The sequence below is a fragment of the Hakea prostrata genome, chromosome 1, assembly GCF_041222555.1.
Source record: "Hakea prostrata isolate BN-2017 chromosome 1, UWA_Hpros_2, whole genome shotgun sequence".
Lineage (NCBI taxonomy): Eukaryota > Viridiplantae > Streptophyta > Magnoliopsida > Proteales > Proteaceae > Hakea > Hakea prostrata.
In genome coordinates, this window is record NC_142600.1 from 75,117,571 (window position 1) to 75,141,889 (window position 24,319).

The 24,319-nt window shown below is 38.6% G+C and overlaps 1 protein-coding gene across 2 annotated transcripts; it reads right to left on the minus strand.

The window, feature by feature from the left end:
* Positions 1 to 876: 876 nt before the first annotated feature.
* LOC149030082 (DEAD-box ATP-dependent RNA helicase 8-like) lies at positions 877 to 23,720 on the minus strand. 2 transcript variants are annotated; one of them, XM_089142391.1, is made up of 11 exons: positions 23,117 to 23,720; positions 21,378 to 21,438; positions 16,903 to 17,137; positions 15,911 to 16,149; positions 12,471 to 12,722; positions 12,201 to 12,381; positions 2,779 to 2,867; positions 2,625 to 2,698; positions 2,411 to 2,519; positions 1,365 to 1,391; positions 877 to 1,256 (listed from the first exon to the last, which is right to left on the minus strand). In XM_089142391.1, the coding sequence occupies exons 1-9, from the start codon at positions 23,347 to 23,349 to the stop codon at positions 2,441 to 2,443; spliced, it is 1,443 nt and encodes a 480-aa protein (XP_088998517.1). In that variant the 5' UTR covers positions 23,350 to 23,720; the 3' UTR covers positions 877 to 1,256; positions 1,365 to 1,391; positions 2,411 to 2,440. The 2 variants fall into 2 exon arrangements, with proteins under 2 accessions (XP_088998517.1, XP_088998516.1); XM_089142390.1 differs by having other exon boundaries at positions 2,364 to 2,519.
* Positions 23,721 to 24,319: the final 599 nt, after the last annotated feature.

A 24,319-nucleotide genomic window follows, 5' to 3' on the forward strand; every position in this document is an offset into this window, starting at 1 on the left:
ATTTAAGAATTTAACAACTTTGATAACTATTTTATAAGAAAATCTAAAAAAAGTCACATATCATAAGTACAATTTATAAAAATAATAAATCTAAATAAGTAACTTGATCAGATTATTTTATCGGACAGATAATATTCGGTAAAAAAGGGGTATACCATATCCACATCCTATTAATAATCGGACGGATTCGGATACCCCTAAACGGATGCGGATGCGAATTCTTAAGCAGATTTCGGTTATCCATTTACACCCCTATGGGTGAGCAATGGTTTCTTTTTGGTTGCAAACTTGCAACTGGGAAATAAAGGAATTAAATAAACCCTTTTCTTTAGTCCATGTGCTGAATTCTCAGACACTGAAATTAATACAAGCATGGAATTATTTCGAGTTCGATAGCTGCTATAATGAGTGAGTGATTATCAGAAAATTTTCATGTAACCAAAAAATAACCACAAAATTTTCTTTTTCCATATAAGAAAATTGAATTCCTTCACTTCACTTATCCCTAGCAACCAAGCCAAGCCTATGCAAAATGGCGATTTATGTACCAAAACACTTGGGGGTAGGGTGGTACATTTCAAGACTAGAAGAATATTATTAGCTCTTCCTTTTCTCTTTTTCTTCGGTACAAAGAATAATACCTGTTTACAAAACAGGGAAGCCCAGTGACAAAGAAAATTCCACAGGAACCTCCAACAAATCACAAACTGAAGCCCACTTGGGTGCTGCAACAAAATATTTGAGAAGGCTCCAGGCCTGAGCAGCTTCATAATAAAGCCGCCGCCCAGAAAGAAGGAAAAAAAAAAAAAAAAAAAAAAAAAAAAAACCTCTTGCTAATCTTGCTTTTGAAGAAAAAACCAACCAAAACCAGAGATATTAAACTGTTCTGACAAAATGAAATTAAGAATCCAGTTAAAATGAGTACCAAAGATGTGCATAATGAAAATTTTATCCAGATAAACAAAAGCACAGAGGAGTGATGTTACGCCACAGAGCAAGACAGCCCAATCATGTGGAAGTATGTATAAACCAACCATTCTAAAGCTGCTTCTCGCAGCATAATGCATGTTTCAGCATTACGTAAACTACAGAGTTGCACATAGAGCAGAGATTCACAAACACGAGAGGATCCAGCATATAAGGTTCACGTAAAAAAGCATCCCATGTGCCGTTCCACAATTTCTTGAATACTAGATTCAAGAAAAACCATGACAATTTCAGTCAAAAATATATACCTCTGGTAGAGTTAGCCAAACCTGGAATAAGCATGACAGAATTAATTAGATTCAAAAAATAATAATAATAATAATAAATTCAGAATGAGAAATAGTATATAACAATTTAAACGTTTCATGAAGTTATACCTCTTAGTACAGGAATCCTAACCAAACCTGGAATAAGCACGATGAAAAATAATTAAATAAGACACCAGCCAAAGAGATCAGCATAAGTATAACAATTTTAACCATTCTTGAAGAGCTGGTTTTTTGGCAGGTAAGGGAGGCTGTGCAAAAAACAACCGTGTACAAACAAAGGTGCATTACCCCCAATAAAAAACGACCCATGTTTTCATCCCACTAATGAATCATCCATCACCAATCAGGTAGTAGAGTCAGACACCATATCCTTTGTCAGGAAATCTTGATGCCCCAGACCAGTCCACATTAGCGGTACAACCCATATTACAAGTTCCCTTCCACCCAGAAGTGCTAGCAAGTTGCAACTGAAATTCCAACTAAACTAACTTCAAAAATGCTAAAGAGGCCCTTCCTGCCTACCTTACCATTCCCTTGTTGACTTGGAAGAAAACAAGCGCAAATGGTTTTCCTATAAGATCAACCAGATTTCTCTGCATGGTTCCCCTATTGTAGCCAGATCCCGAAGGATATTATGTCAGAACATACCAAATTGGAGCGAGCAGGCACAACAAACCCAACACTGGATTTGCCATGTCAACTTTAACATCCAAGAAATGTACCCCAGCCAATACTTGCAGGACCGCCTACTCCTCCAACCCCCCCCCCCCCAAAAAAAAAATTCAAAAAAAAAAAAAAAAAGGTTTAAAAACAAAAAAGGCACCCAATGAAAATATCCAGACCCTAGAAATAACGCAAACAGTACAACAATACAAATAAAAGGAGGATCTACACCTAAATGTATTGGTATCTTGATTGTATACAGTAGCCTAAAGGTACTTTTTCTTACTTTCATTTATTTTATTTTTTTGTGCTGGGCCACCGTGTTTGGAGGGGGGGAGGACCAGAGGACATCAAGGAGGAGAAAGTACGGAAAAGTGGGCGTACCACCAGCAGTGAGTACATCATTAGTTCAGACAAACATCTTGTCAGATATAGGGTACTTACATTATATTCTTTGGTGTGTACACCAGTCAGATCTTTGCCTTACTCACCATTGTTGATGGAGAAATTCCTGCAACATATCACCTGCAGTAAATAGCCTGGTCTATTTGTGGAGGAATTTGCTTGATTTCAGTCCCAAGCTCTTGTTCAATCCTGTACCTATAATGAAAAAGGAAAGGTGTCAGAGACATGGAATGGGAGATATAAATGCACGGACTGGAGGTGTTCTTCAAAATTCTAGAGGAGCCAAAGCAAGATACATACAAGTTGAAACGGTCCTCATACGTGATCAAGTTAACGGCTAGACCAAGGTGTCCAAATCTTCCCGATCGACCAACCTGGTTACGTTACACTTATTTTATCAATCAGGAAAGCAGAGAAAACACAGCCAATATGCAATATACTGAGTAGAACATACCCTATGCAGGTAAGTCTCAGAGTTCTTGGGGAAGTCAAAGTTGATGACAACATTTACTGCTTGAATGTCTATCCCCCTAGTAAACAAATCTGCAAAATTGAGAGAGGGGGGGGGAGGTTAAAAACTACAATGCATCTGACTTTCTTCCAGAAAATCTTCCCTATAAAAACAAAATATGGTTTATGAAATGTAAACTAAAAGAAAATCAAGAACATTTTTGTTTCATTATTCTTTTCTTTTTTGGGATTGGGGGAGGGGATTAAGGCTGGCTTGTTAGTAGTTTTTCTTTTTCTTTTTTCCTTTTTCTTCTTTTTTTTTTAATGGAAATAGGTTGGGTTGTTAGATACTCAGCTTTAAAATTGGAACTTGGAGATCCCCAGCTGCTGTGCAGGATAAAGTGCTCTTAATGATACCTAGTCCCTTCATGTGGCAGGCCAGATGAGGGGGAAAAAATGTATTGACACCACATGATCCATACTCACATGTCAAGTTTCAGTCAAACAGAACTGACCATGTTTTAAACAACCCATTAAAGAAACTAAAAATAGAGTGAATAAAACATGAGAAGGTATATGAACATATCTGGGTGGATATGTCATTAATTGGGAAGGTATGTAAATAAAACTGAGTCTCTTAAAACTGAAGTGGCACATGGAAAGCCCTGCCTAGACAACCAACAGTCAGATTTGACAAATCACTCTACAAAATGACAGAACTGGGGATACCTGTTAAGGAGAAGCCATCCTCAACAACCATCTGCAAACCCTTTATGCCCATAAATCGAGCATACACACCAATAGTTGCCACAGCATCAATGCAGTGGAGGGGTGCCAAGTGCTTAGGCAACAACGTGCCCACTGTTAGATTCCCTTAGTTTCTAATGTTCTGTAATATGTTATAATATATATACATTATCATAAAAACACACATCAAGCGATATTAGGTCACACAAAAATTAAAAGTCGACACTAAGCCACACAAAGTAATCAAAGTTTAAACAGAACAAGCAAGTCATTAGAAAATCGAAATCATAAAACAAAGATATTGAGGGAATAAGCACCACCAAGTAACGGGTTCCACAAGAGAATAAGCAACGCGCTACATTATGGCCCGGTTGTAGTAATAAGTGGGCAAGGGTTAGCTAGTACATCCTCCATACAAGCCACGTCAGCACCCAAATGCAGGGACAAGTAGACAAGGATTCACATGTCGTGGACGAGTGCAAGTACAGAAGCTAGTCTTGAAATGTAGGATTAGACTAGCACCTTGGAACATGGCAGGAGCTACATTGGGGCCAAGGGTGGCCATGCACCCCGCCCCCCAAAAAATATATATATATTTCAAATGTCCCCCATTCCCTTCCGAAATTCCCCCTCTTGCCCTCTTTCCATGTGTGAATTATTAGTGCTTGACCCTTTTTCCATCTGGGAAATATCAGTATTTGGCCCCTCGATGAAGAAAATTTCTGACGATAAAGATACCGGGTAGAAAATTCATGGTGTTCTATGCGAAATATTGGTACTTGGCCCCGCCCCTTTCTTGGAACATAGGATCTTTAATAGTTGCTTAGAATCAATAGATCTCACAAGGAAAAGAAGGATTAATATAACTTGCACCCAAGAAACTAATACAAGGGTAAAAAGCTAAGCATTTGGATGACTTTAACTTTGGTACCCCCACCCCCTCATAAAACCAATTCAACCCATAGACCCTAGAAATGAACCAGCCCCACCCTCCTCCCCTTCTAACCAACCCATATCCTCTCAATCTGACCACCATCCCCCCACCCCAACCCACCTCGTACCCATCCTTGTCCCCTTTGCACTTCTACCCCCCCCCCCAACTAAAAGAAGGGGGGGAATCTCTCTCCACCTGCCCTACCGTGAGATCGTTGCCTATTCCCACTCCAGGCACTCTAGCCCCTCCACTTTGTTGCGCTCCACCTTGAATATCCATGATTAGTGGGATCTTTCTCTCCACCCGCCCCCAATGTGATATCATAGCCTATTCCCGCTCTAAGCACTCTAGCCCCCCCCCCCCACTTTGTTGCCCTCTACCTCGACTCTCCATGATTAGAGGGATCTTTTGGAATATCCGTGGGCTCAACTCCACCACCAAATAAGCAGAAGTAGAAGTCTTCATTAAGTCTACCAAATCATCCTTCAGTGCCACCCTTGAGACACATGTCAACATTGACCTAATTTGTTGAATCGCCACTTCCATAGTCCCGGCTTGGTCCTTTTTATCAAAGCACAACCATTCTCCCAATAGGCCCAAGGCTATTACCCCCACCATCATTCTAGCCTCTCCTCAATCCTAGCATCCGTAATTCCTTCTCTCTGTTCCTTTTCACCATTGTCTATGCTTTTAATCACATCCCATCACTTGCCTTCTGGGAAGCCATCTTCTTCTAGTGTGGCTCAAGAAAAGTGGGAAATAGATGAGTGCTTGGTTATAGGATTCCTCCTTAATTCCATTGAACCAAGTATTGCAAGAGTTACCTTCTCCTTCCGAATGCTACTAAAATATGGAAGGTTGCCAAAGAGACTTATTCCAAGGTTGGAAATGATGCATAGTGCTTTGAGATCAGATGGAAAATTTATCAATTGCAACAGAAGGAGCTTAGCCTGTCTCAATACTACAACACTCTTTGAGGCTATTATTAGACCCTTAACTTCTATGGTCGTTTTGGCCCTCCTATGTTGCAGATGTTGCTGCCTATCAAAAGTGGGAAGACAAGCTTAGAGTGTATGGTTTTTTGGCAAGGCTTGAATATTGTGAATGATCAAATTCGTGCACATATTATATCACGAGAGCCCTTTCTTTCTTTAGAGCAAGTTCACCCTATGGTTGACATTGAGGACAGTCGTCAGACAGCAATGGTACACACTTAACCATCTGACAGGCATGGAACTACCTGTCGACGAATTTCAGCTGGTTCGCCAAACAACGAACTTTTTTCCGGTACCGATATGAAATATAGTCAAAATTCTGGCAAAATTTGGCCGAAACTAACATCCATTTGCTGGAATCCCCGAAATCTTCCCTGCTACTCCTTCCTTTCTCTCTCCATGCGAAGAACTTGGCATATATTTAATGGATTTTTGCGATAAGGTGAGAGAGGTTAGGATTTTTCTTGCTTACAGGCACTCTACTTCTGAAAAGAACCAACAACTAGAGGTAGAAGAATTCAGGGAAAAAAAAAAGAGACGATCTTTAGCACTCTGTCTTCATCTCTACTTTTCTTAGCCGGAATGACCATCGAAAATAGCCACCATGAGCTTCATCTCTGCTTCATTGCGAACCACCGTTGCAAATACCACCCATGAGCTTCATATCTGCTTTGCCGGAACCACCTTGACAAACTGAAGAAAATATAAGAAATCTCAAATCTGATCTATGCTTTCTCTGATCCATTTGTTCACACTTCACGCAAAAGTGACTTTTCATTCTTTCACATATTTAATGGCAATCTGATCCATTTGTTCTATTGTTCACGTGTCACCTTTCAATTTTCAAATATTTAATGGCAATCTATCCATTTGTTATGTTGTTCACGTGTCACCTGTCTCACCTTTCAATTTTCAAATACTTAATGGCTACGGGGAACCTTGGGAGCCGACCAATCTAATCCACATTAATGTTATTATTGAATGAATAATGAGTGAGGTCATCTTTCTGCTGACTACACTTACATATGTCGACGAAATTAATTATTTTTGTCTACAAAATCTCGGCGAATTGCGCCGGGTTCTCACAGGTGCGAACTGGCGAAATTTGCCGAAACTTCGCACCTTGCTGACAGGTCTGCATTAATGGCTGGTTTTGGTAGCAGTAAGTTTGGTTCTAGTGATTCATGCATCCGAGTGAAGCGCGAGTACAATGGAAAAGAGCATCATGCAAAAGAAAGTGTTGGAAGTTGCATGGACGACCAGCAAATTCTTGTGGAGGAGGTTATGGACATGGTTTGAGATCTTAACAAGATCTTACTCAAGATCCCCTTTTTTGAGAAGGCAAGATCTCAAAGTTCTCACTACTCGCTCGAGATCTCAAGTTCTCACCACGATATCTCAGTTGGACCAAGATCTAGTCCAACCACACCCTTTTAAGACCCTTATCTCAAATGAGAGAGCTCATTTCTCGACCTCTCTTACCACTCTCTCTCTCTCTCTCTCTCTCTCTCTTCTCTCTCTAGATCTCGCTAAATCTCGTCGGAACTCTCAATTTTCAACGAAGTTCTCGCTGATTTCAATCGGCTCTTCAGTTGCTACTACTCTTAGCACATCTCCAACACCAAAGGAAGATCAATCAAGCCCACTTAAAGTAGATCTTTAACCAAGGTGACATTTTTGCCAAGAACAGCTATTCATGGGCCCAAGCCCAAACCGTAAAGGAAATCTTGAGGCCCAAAGTAATATAAGGCCTCTATAAGGACCCCCCCGTGCATCGGGGGGAAGGTCCTCGGCAACGAAATGTGAAGCATGAGCTATACCCAACACTTATGTTATGAACTAATGATGGTTATATTATTGTAATATCAAAAGTCTGAGAATGTGATGTTCTAATGTACTCATACGGATGGAAACTGTTGCTATTTAAGTTATTTGATGTATCTCATCACTTGCTTTTCATTTATATCTCCTAATGGTTTTATATTTCATGTTCAATAACTTTGATTACTCATTCCTGCAACATTTCGGTCTCAAACTCCAGGTCGAGTTAGAACTCATACTAAGGTTTGTTTTCTCACAAACATAAGGCCGCTAGTGTGTTCAGAAGGCCTAAAATATGTTAAATACCAACATTGAACCCAACCTGGCCCTTAACGTCCCCCGAGATGAGCCCTCAAATTCACTCGAGTTAGCAAGGAAAAAATACCACATCCCAAGCGAGATCTCTCTTTTTTAAGCCCAGCGAGATGGGTGTCCAGAGCAAGTTATTGAACCACAGGTATGGAAATAGAGGCAGCAATCAAGCATCTATGCATCAAGCTAGTTCTAACACCCTGAATACTCCAACACCTTTTTCCTCATACAAGCTCCAGCACCTTTACCAATTGATATCCAAACTTGACGTCTTCTCAAGTGCTGACTTCCAATGTGAGTGTAGCTTCTGTTATTGTTCCCTCTACTAATCCACAATCCTCCACATGTATTTTCGATTTTCACAACGTCAATTCAACTTATCCCTCTTGGATAATCAACTAAGGGAAAACAATCACATGGAAAAAAGTTCAAGCGATATGGTCGAAATATCGCTCGAAATGTCTGCAAAATCTGAAATCGAAACGAAATGCATGTATAAGCACACGAAATGTCAGATATCGTTTCGTATATCGGCCGATACGAGTCGAAATTTCGGCCCAATATGAAATGTTACTTACACAAGTTATAAAATACCCAAAATCGAGTCATTTTCCACCTACCAACACTATTTCAACATTTCGAGCAATATTGCCCTTTGCATTTTGACCTCTTTTTGAATTTTTTGTGATTTCTCTTGCTTTCATCTCCTTTTACACCTAATTTCTACAACTCCATTTCCTTCAAACACTTGATTTGCTCCTCCATTTGTGCATTTTCTCAGATCTTGCAAGGTGAGTAACCAACTTCCTCATTTTTTTATTTTTGTTTCATTTGTGCCTTAACTCATGTTAGATTGCTTCCAAATTTATGTATGTTTACTTTAGTGTTGATCTATGAATTTACAGTGTCAAAATTATTTTTTATTCTTCCTACTATTTTTTTATTTTTCTGTTATTAAAAATTATTTACTAAATTATGTATATTGTTAACAATGTATATGTATAGTACATGTATAAGCTTCAAATGAATGTATGTGAGAGTTGAGACACCATATTGCTGTGATGGTGTTGAATTAATTTTGTTTCTGTTAATTATGTGATTTTACTATATTTAATATATATTTAAATAATTAAAAAATATTTAAATATTATAAAAATAATTAATTTATGTTTTAAATTTAAAAACAGCAGAGTATTAGTGGAAGCATGTATGCAATTTTTGGAGCATGTTGTGGATATTTTTAAGATAGTTCGTGTGTATTTTATATATTTTAAAATTATTTATATATTAAAAAATACTTATAAGTTATACATATATTTTTTTTATATTTAAAAATAGGAGGTTATTATTAGAAGCATGTATGTTACATTTTCTGCATGTGGATGACGCCACGTACAGAGATGCAGTTGTTGACTATGTCCAAAACTGTATGGGGTGCAGACGGAAGAGGGAGACCTTGAGGCTTGAATAGAATAGACTTGTAAGTAATAACATTCCCTCTTCTTCTTTGATTCATGTACTATATACTTGGAATGTTGGATGTTACATTTTCAGTAGTTTTTTTAGTAAACTAGTAGTTTTATAGTGTTTATTATCCTTGAAATAGGAAATATGCAAAAATCCAAATCAATTTGAGTGCATTTGAGGCTCGAAATTGAGTTTTCAAGAGTCAGATAAAAAGTGTCCAGTTTAACATGGAAATTTCGACCTTTTTCAAGGTCAAAATTTCCCTTTCGACCGATATTTTTTCCTTGACTGATCATATGACTGGTTCATCTTCCTTGTTCATACTTATTCCTGGTTCATCTTCCTTGTTCATACTTATTCCTCTATTCCCTTTGCTCAAGATGTTAAAATAGTTGATGGGTCTTTTTTCCCTCTCTCTGAGAAGGGATCTATTATCAGTTCACCTTCTCTTACTCTATCTATTGTTTTGCATGTTCATAAGTTTTTGGCTAACCTTTTATCTATTAGTAGCCTCACTCGTGATATGAACCACCTATGACCAGACACTCCAACTCAAAATGGGATTGTAGAATGCAAGAATGGACATCTACTTAAGGTAGCACATTCCTTAATGTTTACTATGCATGTGCCTCCTCAGTTTTGGGATGATGCAATTATTACTACACTTTATATCATTAACTAAATACCTTCTCGAGTCTTAGACCAGCGATGTCCACTTGAGGTTCTTTTAGGGACAGCAGCCTTTACAGTAGTGGTCATGTTGCCTTTGTCCAAAACCACCACTTTATGGTAAGTTGGATCCTCACAAGTTACAGTGCATTTTCTTGGGTTATCCTCTTACACAGAAGGGGTATAAGTGTCATCATCTTGGCACTCGTCATTTCTTTGTCTTTATGATGTTGTGTTCTAAGAATAAGTTCCTTTCTTTTCCCCTACACCTCTTCACAAGAAGAGTATTAGTGAAGAGGTTCCAGTCTTGATTCCTCCTTTAGATATTTCTCCTTCTTGTAAATGATCCTCCTTTATAAGATGGAATGACCAGACACGAACAACTGATGGATGATGTACAAGGAGGCAAAGACCTCTGAAGACCTATCAAAGAAAACAACAAGAACCCCTCTTCGACCCAATTGGAAGATTCAGCTCCTAGTCCCTGAAGTACAAATTTCTCCAAATGAGCCTATCTCTGAAGGCAAGCCTCTCTCTGACCCCTCTTTTGACCCTACTTTGTACCTACTAAATGCATTGAGAAAGCAGCAGCTAACTTGCATTAAACATCCTATTTCCAATTATGTTTCATATCAATCCAGATTCCAAGAGTTTCAAAGTTTCATTTCCCCATGTCTTTTACTTTTGTTCCTAACAATTGGCAGGAAGCATTATCTCACTCAAACTCGCAAGAAGCAATGGATGAGGAATTGTGAGATCAAGAGAAAAACAAAATGTGGTAACTCTGCCTGCAGGAAGACGGACTATCGAGTGCAAATGGGTATTCATGATCAACCACAAGGCAGATGGGACTATTAAGAGGTACAAGGCAAGATTGGTAGCCAAGGGCCTCACTCAGACTTGTGGGATAGACTACCAGGAGATATTTGCCCCTGTTACCAAGATGAACACACTTCGGGCTATTCTTTCATATGCAATGAATAAGAGGTGGAGCATACAATAGTTAGATGTCAAGAATGATTTTCTACATAGGGAACTCAAAAAGAAGGTTTATATGGATGTGCCACCTGGGTATTACACTACTGAGATTCATGGGAAAGTATGCAAGTTAAGGAGGGCATTACATGGGATGAAGTAATCTCTAAGAGCATTGTTTGGAAGGTTCCATAAGGCCATGATCTCTAATGACTACAAGCAAAGCAATGAAAACCACACTTTGTTCATTAAAAGAGATGGATCCCACACTACTGTACTTCTAGTATATGTAAACGATATTGCAATCACAAGCAGCAACAAGGATGAAGTTTCAGCTTTGAAGACCTTTTGGGGAACTAAATTTAAGATTAAAGATATGGGAAGGCTCAAATATTTTCTATGGCTGGAGTTGGCATATTCTACCAGTGGTGTGTCTCTTTCAAAGGAAGTGTACTCTCGATATACTTAAGGAAACTAGGATGTTAGGATTTAAGCCTACCGAAACTCCTATTAAGCCTAACCTACACTTGAAGCCAAAAGGAGAACCAATTGAGAAAACAACGTATCAAAAGTTGGTGGGCAAGTTGATCAATCTATCTTATACCAGACCAAATATCATGTTTGCAATCAGTCTTGTTAGCTAATATATGCATGATCCCTACTCCTCACACTTAGATGCAGTGTATCGTATCTTGAGGTACTTGATAGACACTCCAGGAAAAGAAAATTTAATTTCAACTCGCGGACACTTGAAGATTGAGGCATATACAGATGCAGACAATGCAAGGTGTCCAAATGATAGATCTCCCTCTAGGTATTGTGTGTATGTAGAAGGCAACTTGGTGACTTGGAGGAGCAAGAAACAGGCTGCAGTTGTAAAGTCCAGTGTCGAGGCTGAATTTAGGGCAATCACTCAAGGCATTGACAAGACCAAGAATGTGGAGATTGCCTAACATTTTATCAAAGAGAAACTTGAGGTTGGATTGATTTGTTTTACCTTTGTTACCTCAGACAATCAGTGGCTGATGTACTTACAAAGCGTTTAGGCACCAAGATGTTCAATCGTATCACTGGCAAGTTGGGCATAATAAATATCTAAGCTCCAACTTAGAGGAGTTTTAAACAACAAAATTGAGTAGTAGATTTAGGTGTGAGAAGATTTACTTTCCATGTTTGTGGCTTCCCTATTGAGGGCAGATTTGCTAAGATTTGTTAGTATCTCTTATCTTGCTTGTAAGATTCCCACACTGGGAATATTTGATTTGTTCTGCATTTGTTAAGTCATGACTATAAATAAAGCTCCTATTGTTTCTTCAGACACAAATTAGGATTTCTCCAACTCTTTCAACATCTATGATACATACCATAAATATAGCACCGCTCAAAAAAGGATCAAATACCCAACCAGCAACAAACAGATCAAATTTATAAGGATGAAAAATCATGCAAGAATAAGTCATCGGCTGTATCTACCAGAGTAGAAGTTTGAATGTAGAAATTGCATACCAGTACAAACAAGGTTCCTGCAAGCACCATTTCTGAAGTCATGAAATACCCGGTTACGGTGATCTTGCAACATCTTAGCATGAATATAGAAACATGAGTATCCAAGCTCTGTAATTTTCTTAGCCAAAAGCTCGACCCGATTCACTGAGTTGCAGAATATGATTGACTGGTTGATTTGAAGCTGGAAAGAGTCTATACATTCAGTATTTCCTTAAGCACCCAACACAACAAAAAACAACACACACACACATGCACCAATTGATGACAAACCTTGGAGAAAAGAGTATTTAGGCAGTGGACCTTCTGTCTTTCTTCTACAAAAGCATAGTATTGTGTTATACCCTTGAGGGTAAGCTCATCCATGAGATTAATTACATAAGGCTTTGTCAGGTATCTGTCTTTAAAATCCTTCACAGTTACAGGAAATGTTGCTGAAAACATCAAAATTTGCCGGTTTGGATGCAGAAAACGAATTAGATGCTCCACAGAAGGTTGAAATTCAGGAGATAAAAGCTTGTCTGCCTGTCACAGAAAGCAGGAGCTATCAGACTCTCATAGACTAACATAATTCGATTCAAACTTCTAAGGTTGGAATTCTGAAGATGAAAGCTTGTCTGCCTACGATTCAAAAATGCAGGAGCTATCAAACTATTATAGAACTACAAAATTAGATAAAAATTTCAGTAGAGTTCATAGTTCCAAGACTGCCGCCAAGGAAGAGTTTCTAGTACAGCCTAATTATCCATCCGCCAAGTGGTAGCTCAGATTGAACCTGCTTTTTCAGGGAGTCTGTCCCCACCCCCAGCTAACATGCCAACTTTTATCCCAACTAGGGTTTGCCAAGTGCCATGATTGAGCATTTTGAATTTAGGACTGCCTATGGTACATCAAATGGTTTAAGTGGGGATGCATGTCATACAAAGGAATGTGTTTGACCAAACTTTGTATAAAATTTGACACTGATGACGCAAATAACAGAGAAGTGGTTCAGTGTGTGGTAATCTGCATCTTGCAACGCCTAGGCAAATGCTGCAAATCAATCCAATCAAAATAACCATATAAAACTTAAAACCAATCATACAATCCTGGGATCATATATTCGATCATATTCCCTCATATCATAGACCTTGAGAGCTCTACATTGTTCTCTTACTCCTCTTCACCTATGGTGATGAACTTACCACTTGTGATAATGTGATGATGTTTTTTAATAAAAGTTTTCCAGATGAATGCCAATATGTTTACAATTTGGCATTTTTGTTCACATATTAGATACTTTTTATTATTACTTATCTTTCTAATGAAATATTGCAATTTGTTACATATTAGACTATGAGTCTATGACTAGTAAATATAACTGATATGTTAAAAACCTAATTCTCAAACTCACTCTATACCAATTAGACACAGTGATACAAACTCTTAAGCAGGAGCTTGAGCGCTTTGAAAATGCCAAGAGCCACAACCAAGCTACAAAGCAACAACTTCTTGAATTTCAGGAGTTTAAAACCTGATAACCAGAGAAACCTAATCTCTCCAAAACTACCCAACCAAACTTGAAGGATCTCTCCCGTACAATCATACCTTGCACCTGCTCCAATTTACATACAATCCCCAGATCTGAAGCCAACCCCCACCCCCGGCCCAAAATAAAATTCCCTATCTCAAGGATTTCAACCCATATCTCCATCCTAGTCTAAATTAGTTTCAAGAACAATACTACTACCATTAGCATCATTTGTTCACATTCAAAATTGACTACCCTGCCAACATACCCTTGACGGCACCAAATTAGAATCCTAAAGTATCAACAAAAATCAAAACCTACATAAAACATTCCATACAACATCCTATAAATACAATGTTCAAATATGTCGCATCACTCTTCAATGAGCAACCAGGAGTGTCGGTTAAGGAGATTCCATCCCAAATGGCCATGTGAGAAACTCTTTTCTTTACTTTTCTCTCTCCCAATAAATAAATAAATAAAGATTGTGACAGAAAGTAATTTTGTGCCTCTCCAAGGCGATTGATGTGGTCAACCACAGTTGTAAGCTTACCTGAATTACTGAACCCTTCAACAACCAAGGCAAAGACACAAACCCATGAAAATGTTGGTGATGGAGAATCCTTCCTGACGTAGGACCCCACAGCCATACAGGAAGACCCTACGAAGGCCTACAGTTGCTACCAAGCACACTGCAGCCCTGCCAGCAGCATAGGAAATTTCGGCCCAGCATGAAAGGGCAATTTTGTAATTATGGGCAGTCCTAGTCAAGCCTAGTTAGGTCCAGTTAAATTCAGAATTGTATTAGAAGTCTAGTACTACTTCTATTTGATATTTGAGTCCGTCTAGGTTGAGATTGAAATAAAAAGTCCTCCTGTTTCTATTTCAAAGTTGAATGCAATTAGGTGTAGTCTAATAAAGGCTATAAATACATAGCCTATGATTGCAACCAAATGAGTTTTGATGAATAAAACTCTTGCAGAGGAGTTACAGCAGGAAATTAAGGTTTGACCAGGGTTTCTGGGAATCCCCAGCACAGGAAGGTCCTGCAGCAGTAGAGTAGTGTTCGGGGTTTTTCTTCAGGATTTCTTCATCTTCAACCTCCCAAGAGCAGTAAGCCAGTAAGTACTCATCCCTACCCTTACACCTCCTCCAAACCCATAGCCAACCTAGTTTGCTTCACCTCTCCAAGCCTGCTGCACCCTCTCTTCTTCCCCAAAACCATAATTTCTATCTCTCAATCCCCTCCACTAAATCCCACAACTTTTTGGAAATTATCACCCCTCCCCCTCCTTAGCACTCAATCACAACCCTAGCCCTAAACACAACCCCCCCTAAAAACACTAGAAAACTGAAAAGCTAATTTCCCTGAACCCTAGAATTCTGAAACTTGAATCCGATACCACACTTCAAGCTTCAGATTTAGGTTTTCATCAACCTTAAACCTCCACACCATAACCAAACCCTAATTACCCTCTTTTCAAACCCTAAACCCTCTAAATGGCCACTAAAACCCTACCTGCAGGGTTTTGAGAAACCCTAATTCTGCCTGTTGATTCATTAATTGATCCTGAAAGTTGGTCCTCATCCTCGGGGCTTCATCACTTCTCCTAAAAAATTCCATAAAAGAGTCTTCTTTTTCTGTGGCTTGGGGTAGAGATTTTGCATAATTGTTCCATCAGAGGGGACAGGAAAAGGTAAATGGCAGAAGCATCAATAAGTGGCTAAGGCCTGAATTATAAACAAAATGAAGTCTTGTTGTCTTACCTACAAATGGAAAATGTCAACCATTTTTAGTATGGTACACACTCATCCTTGAACAAACAGACAAATGAAAAGTAAATTAGGTTCACCAACATGTGCCCTGCAGAATAAACCTACACTTTATATTACAGTATGCTAAGGTGTCAGCACCACGCACACAAAAGCGACAAGTGACATTCTTCTTGCCTCAAGTATAGAGCTCCACATCTTAAGGGATCCTATACGAGGTCCTAATAAAAAAATATAAAAAATTCAAAAGGATCACATGTATTATTTGCCAATACCCTTAAAATAACAGTTAACACAGGGGTCTTGTGCACTGGGTATGGCATTTCTATGCACTAACAACATACACCAAGAACATACTTAAATCCAAAGTTCGTAATTGAAGAACATCAAAAAAGAAGGATCCAACAGAATCAAATTTTGCATGAAATACCTCATCCATAACAAGCATTGAACAATTTTTCAGGACACAAACACCTTTTTTAGTAAGATCAAGGATCCTTCCGGGTGTTCCAACCAACAAATGCACAGGTTGATATAAGCGCATGATATCATCCTTTAAGCTTGTTCCTCCTGTGGTTACCATGATTTGAATCTGCAAATGCTTCCCCAGCTCCTTGCAGACTTGTGATGTCTGTAAAGCCAATTCTCTTGTTGGAACTAATATAACAACTGCATCGAAGCAAAAGTTAGGTCCAAAATCAACTAACCAATACCAACTGTTCATACAGTGGACCTGTATAATGATTCATATATAGATAGAGCAAGTAACAGTATTAAGCATGTGTATAGGTAAATTAACAGCTCAATGACTCATTAGCTGTCTCAAACATAAGACAAGATGAACCCAAGTCATCATATAGTTTTCTCTTACACGATTGATACCCCTGGAATTGTAGGGTGTCTTAGGGTGTCCTTGGCTCCAAGAATTGGGACTAGCTTTTTCCTGGTCAAACTAAGACACTACCAACTGTTTTGCATGCAAAGGAAAAGCAGGATAATATCCAAACAGATGTCCTTCCCACTATTTAAGTACCAAACACATACTATAAAATATCTAATGATTCATACCAATGGAATCAACTAATACCTATGAGATTATTAATAAATCTTCCCAGTTCCCAGTTCCCAGTTCCCAGTTCCCAGTGAGAGGGATTGGTTGTCCAACAAGTTACTCTCTATTAAGAATATCACCCCTCATTGAAGTAATCCGAATACCTTTTTCTGGAATATAATCTATCCCAGAACAAAAGTATATTCTTCCAGATATGACAGAAGCAATCACATTGCCTAATCAAAACAAGGTATTCATGTAACCACAGAGAAATGGCATACATATAACAATCAAAATCAACACAAATGTATCTTAATTAGGGTGAACAAAATATATCCAACTGGTTAAAACAGACGTAGCGAGAACAGCACCTTGAATAACATTATTGTCTTGATCAATTTTTTCCAACGCAGGAATGCAAAATGCAGCTGTTTTCCCTGTTCCATTTTTAGCTCTCGCAAGAATATCGCTACCAGTTAAGGCAATAGGAATACTTTCTTCCTGGATAGGAGAAGGCCTTTCAAAGCCCTTCTCATAAATGCCCATAAGCAGCTCACGCTTCAGAAAATAGTCCTCGAATTCATTTCCTTTTGTCGCAGTTACATCCTGGTAGTAACAAAGAAGATAAATCAGGAAGTCTTGGAAAACTAAGGAAATGCCATAACGCGGCACAATCACCCAATAAAAGTCAGAATAAGGATATCGTTTGAAATCCCATATTTCTAAACATGAAGCTTAAGGCCATTTCTGCCTGCTCTTGACTAATCAGGCCATAGAATGAACTATTGTATTCTATGATAAGGGGCTCTTTTATAAGCTCAAAGGCCACAATTTAAGGAGCACACAGGATAAGGTACATGCATAAGATTGTGCTGGATCAAGGAATTACTAAGCAACAGCATTCATTTAAACGTGAAAAATCCTTTCAAGTGTGAGTTAGTTTGACAAGGTTAAGGCTCTCTTCAGTGCAGTGTACATTAATGATTATTTCCCTAACAAATACATATAGATGTATTTGGTATGATTTATGGCCCATGTTTCTCGTTAGATATATTGATTTAAACATAAACTCATAAATAGATCAAGGTTTGTTTTATTTTATCACTGTAAACTGTTAATTTATGTTTATGCAGGTACCATTTATGAACATGTGCAAAATTATTACTTAAGTAGGGGAAAAATGGCAAAATTAGAACAAAATTAGAACAAAACCTTGTCTTCTCACTCTCAACCTCCACCTTGCTCCCATCTTCACTTTAACAATAATAGAAGCAAGCCAAAAACAACACCAAAGCCTATATATGTACGCGCGCACACATACCAAAAGCGACCCAAAACCAAACTGCCTACACAATATGTTATTCACCCAACTATATCAAACCTATTTCCTGCTATATAATATGTTATGTCCGGTAGTAACCAAACAAATATTATTTATCACTCACAACCTAGTAACAAAATTGATTATTCATAAATCGTCATAATCATAAATATAAATTATGCCAAAGAAAGTCCACATGTGATTAGTAGTCATCCCCCCAGAGACCTTCAATCCCAATTTCGAGCCTTAACAGACCAAGCAAACCCTTGTCCATCCTTGTTACTATCACCCTATTTTCCCTCTAAAATCAAGAAACCCAACATCTGTTGATCCACCCATTCAAAATCATTGACACTTGAAGAGATTACTCTAAGGAACAAAACATAAATTCCTTTCAAGTATTAAATCCCATTCCCCCAAGTTTTCATCTCATGTCAAATCTACCCCATCTCAATAGAAGGCCCGACACACCAAGGTTCACCATCATCACCCCATCAAACAAACCAAACTCAAACTAGGGAATTAGAATGCAATTATTAGGAACCAATTGGAGAAACCACTTAATAAAACCGCGCATGCACCCTAACCATAACCCTAGTTTTGAGCCTAGAATTCAAGTCTCACCCAGAGATCCTTGAAGCAATAGCCTATTCAAGCAAGGCTGCATCAGCCCCAAACCATCACTTACAGCTATCTTTGTTTCCACCCTAAACAAGAATTCTCCTATCAACCTAAAATCTCAACTTTAACCTCTTTCCTCTGAAACTAATTGAATCCATACATCTCATCACCTATATGATTAACCGTAGATAATAGCCCATCTGAAACTATGCCACAAAAATCATTGCATGCAACCTAACCAAAATTTCCTGATGTTACATGGCCCCCGTCAGCCCCAGAAGAGCCAAAGGGGGGGCCCAAGCCCACTCGAGAATGAAACAAGTCCAGGGGAGCCGAACCAGCACAGGGGCAATTTGGTCATTATCCATCTGCTGGATCGAGTCCTACCTAGTTGGAATAAGTCCAGCTACTTTAATGGAGTTATTTTCTGTTTTCTTTTTCTATTTGGAGTCCTACTTTGAAAGGTATTTGAGAGTTTAGTCTGTGTGAAGTTAGTTGGTTGGGATAAGATTCCTTATTCAAAGGGGATCTTATCTTTTGGAATTTGTTTATATTTGAAAGTTAGTTATTCGAGTCCTTGTTTAGCAAGTAACTGGTTTCTTAGAAGAGTCAAGTAGGAGCCTAGTCCTCTCTATAAATACCAATCGAGTCTTGAAAGCAATTCAGTTTTTGGATGAATGAAAATATTGATTTGAAAGAAACTTGAGCAAAGTCATGGGATCCCTAGGGGTGACCTGCGACTAGGTTGGTAACAGTGTCCTGCGATTCTAATTATTTTTCTTCTCCTTCAAACAACAGCAGCAGCCTTAAGTTTTGCAAGAAAGTTCAGCCCCTACCCATTTCCTCATAGCAACAGCCCACTTCCCCTTCCTTTCCCCTTCCTTTCCCCTTCCTGTGATAGCAGCACGCCTCCCCCTCCATTAGACCTACTTTCCCAGCCCTTTAGACCCCATTCCCCTTCCCCTAGAATCGCATTAGGTTTTATAGCAGTCCCTTAGAGCTACCTTCCCCAAACCACCCACCTTCCCTAACCCAGAAATCTTCTTCTATTCATCTTCTTCTATTCATCTTCTTCATTGGAAGAACTGCAGAAATTTTAAACCCTCTGAAACCCTAGTTTAGTAGAACCAGACCTCCTTAAACCCTTTAAAACCCTTAAGTCTAGTTCTGAACTTGTGCTGGTTACTGCAGCCGAAACCCACCCTAACCCTAGTTTGAGCCTCAATTTGAATTTCAAATCTGGAATTTCAAATTACATCAACCATCAGACCTAATCCTCTGTTACAGCAAGGTTATTTAGCCCTAGAATACCCTACAGCCCCTGAAACACCCTTCCCCTTTTGCTGGAAATCCTGGGCAAATATAAGAATCCAGGAAATTTACCAATCACACCTAGCCCTACGGGGTTTCATCATTTCCCTAACCCACTAAAGCTTGGCTTAAAGCTAGTTCTGAGCTTAACCTTGGTTAACTGGTCCTCAATTACCTGAGGCTACATCTTGTAACCATATTAGGACTTCTATTATTTCTAGTTCTAACTCCTACCGAATCCTACAAGCATCAGGACTTCTTCATAAGGCTGATTAAGTTCCTATATATACTCCATCAGTAAAGAATGAAATAAGACTTGATTAATTATATCTTGCAATGAAATAAGACTTGATTAACTATAGAATAAATTTAACAAACCACTTTTTACATAGCATAATATAATGTTCCATCCTGTTTTATAAAAGTATCATACACGGTACACCATCCCCATTTTAATACTCAAACATCACACTGGCAAACTCCATTAGTGGATTCTTGTTATGTGACAAGTTCAGCAGGTTATACTTATACTTAATTTCTAAACTACAATTCCAAAAAAAAGTGGAGATTTTGCCAAACTTAATTTCTAAACTACAATTCCATAAAAAGTGGTGATCTATTGACATCATGGCAGGTGGCGGTGTTCTAAGGAGGAGGTGTGGTGAGATTAATCTGGTGTATAAAAAACTGATATCACTTAGTGACTCATAACTAGGTTGAAGCTCATTGAGTTATATCCAAGGAAGCTTCTAGGTGGGTAATATCATAGTTGCTAACCTGATCTGGTGAGTAATCTCCAAACAGTCTACATTCCACCATATTCACCTTTCCCCCTTAGTATTTTCGTTTTTGGAAAGCCTAGTCTAAGAGAATCTACCCACAGTCTAGATCTACCATTAGAACCTATCCAAGATCAACCCACACCCCCTCATACATCACCCCCCCCCCCCAAAGAGGGGGAAAAAAGAGATTCAAATCCCTTTACTACCCAAGGAAACCAAAATAGCTTCCATTGAACCTGCACTTTGTTTTCTCCAAAGTGCTGTTCAATTAGAAACTCACTCCCCACCATTAGTATCTGCTGAGGTTGGAGCATTCTCCAGCACCTTAAGTTCCTAACCTTAGAACTAAGCCCAAGTTTCAGCCCCTTACCCCTCTAGGCCCCTCAGATTTAGGTTTTGAATTTGTCTGAACTAAACCTAACTTTTAGGAACCTTATCTAACCACTAGACCTGGGTGAGGTTCCTACCAGCCTTCCTACAGGTCTGCAAATCATCTCTTAAAGCTCCATCTCCATCTGACCCCTGTAAATCCTAACAGCCCATTCTACCTTGACCCCCGAAACCCTGTCTTATGTTCCGATTTTACTAAGATCCTGGTAGATTCACTCATAGTTGTAAATCTATCAATCTAGGAGTACACTAGGGGGAGAGAGAGAGAGAGAGAGTATGTGTGTGCACGTATGGGTCAGTGAGAATCAGAGATGGTGGGAAACAAATAGAGAAACAACCTAACAAAACAAGGCAACAAGCCACAATTTTCCACCAGAAGCTAGTAGATAAGTGCATACACAAAATTTAACAGAATTCATACCTCTGTCCTGTAGCGTGTATCAGGTGGTGGTATCTTAAGGCGTGCCTTCCAGCCTTGGGAACTAAAATCAAGGAGAGAAGTAAACAGTTTCAAATTTCTATACATGTACTAAGTAAAACATTGTAGTTGTACATCTTAGAAGCAACTAGGTTATCATAGATCCCAGAAAATTTTCAACAGCAACAACAATAGCATCCACAATGATAACGATGACAACAGTATGCAAATGCTTCCTTCATGGCCAAACAAGATAGCAAACTAATGAGCCACAGATATCGGCCATATGGAACCTTGGTTTAAATCCAATTATCATTTTTTGGGGGAATCTTGAGCTCACTACTGTCTAGTCAGTTTTTAACTTTCAGCCCCGACAAAATTTTCATTGATATATAAAGCTTTAGAAAATGGTTGCAAAGTATAATCAGGACAGTTTTGTGTAATGGCTTAATGTATAAAAGAAACAGTTTGATATTGTTACCTCGATGAATTTTAGTTCCACTGACACTCCTATGGGTGTGACTGACAAAATATCCATACATCACTCAATATTAAAAGTGGCACCCTACATCCACACGAGCATGTCTCATCCAGACTCACTTTGGGTCCTTTTTCTCTTGGATTCTATAACACACATACAAACCCCAACATCTACCCCCCCCCCCCAAAAAAAAGGGTAATGGATATCAATTAAGGATGGCAGCGTGAGGCCTCTACACACCTCTCTTCCTTTTTTTTTCTTTGGGAAAAAAAAGTGATGAATATCAATTAAGAATGATGGTGTGAGGCCTTTATATGCCAAAATTTCTTCCTTGTTTTGCTTCTTAATCTTTTATTTGGCTTAAGCATCAATGAGATATCTATAATGACAAAACCCTAACACTAGAAAATTTTCTGTAGATTCCAATAAATTTTGGAAATTTGATAAACTTCAGTGCATTTGCATTTAATTTTCAATATTCAACTCACTTCCACCTTTGTTGAAACCAAAATGCATTGCTGAAATTTCAACACTTCGCCGTTTTCGTTAAAATTCTGCCTCGTGTTAGAGAAAGATAACAACCTGATCTGATCACGTGAATCAAACTGAGTGGAAGGGGACCGACCCAAGATACAACCCGGTGCTGTGCCTGACCTTACCTCTATGTTGGCCGGCTTAATCTCAATACAAATGTTAGTGTATCTGGTCTACAACCTACAACTGCAATTCGACCACCATATTCTGAAATATCAGCTTCTTAGAGTTGCTCATAAAGGTTACTTTGTTGCTAAATAAACTCAAATACTCCTTTTTGCTTAATTTTTCTGGATTTTCCAAGTTCTACAAAGCAAAATGACGACTACATCAATTTCATATGAATTTGATTTACGCGATGAACCAGTGATGAGACTCTAGAAATTCTGTGTCTTCTTCTCTTGGAATGATATTTATTTCAGTACAAATATATTTTCCTGAACAGAAGAATAAAAGGGTTTACCGTTACTAGCTTGGTCGAATGACGTAAGTTTTAAGATTTTAAAACCCGGAAAACATTTCCACCATTTATAGATCAAGTAAAACAAAATTTATTGCATTTTTTTTCTAACAAAATGGCATTTCATTCTCTTGCTAGGCGCAAGTAATCTGGATCCTACCAAATTAACCATCTCCACGAGGGAGTACTCGGAAGGGGGAGAACAGAGATTTCAGAAACCGAAACAGAAACGGATACGTAGAAAACTAAGCAGACAAAAGACCGTACCTAGAATCAACGGTTTCTGACTGTACTGTTTTTTCAACCTCGTGAGGACCTGCATCGTTTCCCATCGGGTTTCTCCTCAGCCATTGTTGTTGCTGTAACTGCTGTTGATGTTGGATGGGATTCCTCTGCACATAATGTTGCTGAGGGGTTCGAGCTTGAAAGTTAGGGTTTGAGTTAAAATTTCCACCACGACCGTTGCCGATCCCAGGGGGATACCTGCCTCGATTATTCATCAAAGCTGGAGAGAAGACCGAGCCAACCTAACGAGATTTTTTCAATTCTGAAGCAAACAAGAGGGCGATACAGATATCAAACAAACCACTTGGAGAAAAACTTCGACCAACAATGGTACAACATATATAGCGAAGATTCTAGGGAACTAAAGTAGAAAAGTTTCGAATTAGGCTTGATTCACAGACCAAAAACATCATTTTGGGAAAATGAAAACTCTGGCGATCATACAATGATGAACAACGAAAGTCCAATAAGAGGGGATCAACGCAATGGTGTTGTCATTTGCCCTAATCGGGAAGATATGCGTAACAGTCGAGTTATGAGGACGGGTTTCGCGTGCATAGCAATTTCGGGAGAACGAGGTTTCCAAGTAGGGCATCAACAATAATGTACGCAGATTTAATTGCTAAGAACTCCCTTGAATTTTATGAAATTCTCTAATAACCTCCTCAACTGATTGAATTCTCCAAAATTTTTCTTCTCTTCCTCCTTGGAGGGATAATTGGAGGGACAAAATTCTTCATTATATAGGAGATTTCATATGATTAATTTTAAGAAAATTAAAACATTATTGGACTATCATGTAAAAAAAAAAAACCTAATGTACAACAACCTAATAGGGAGAATTTTAATAATTTGGGGAATGAAAATAGACTAAACAGTTGTACACAAAATCAACCAACCCTCCAAGCCAGAGTGTTAATAAAATGTTTAACACCCTTGACACATGCTTAAACAAAATACAAAACGTAAGACTTGGGAACATTGTGCATTTATTTTCTTATACAATTGTTACTATGAAGGATTGTCTTACTTTTTTTGTGTCTGAGATTCATCTAGGCCAGCTTGCGCGCACCTTGATTACATCCTCAGAGGGAGTTTTGTGTCGAACCCATAATCTCTCTACTGATAAGTATATAGATCTTAGTGCTCTACAAACCCTGCATTGATAGGATTGTCTTACTTTTG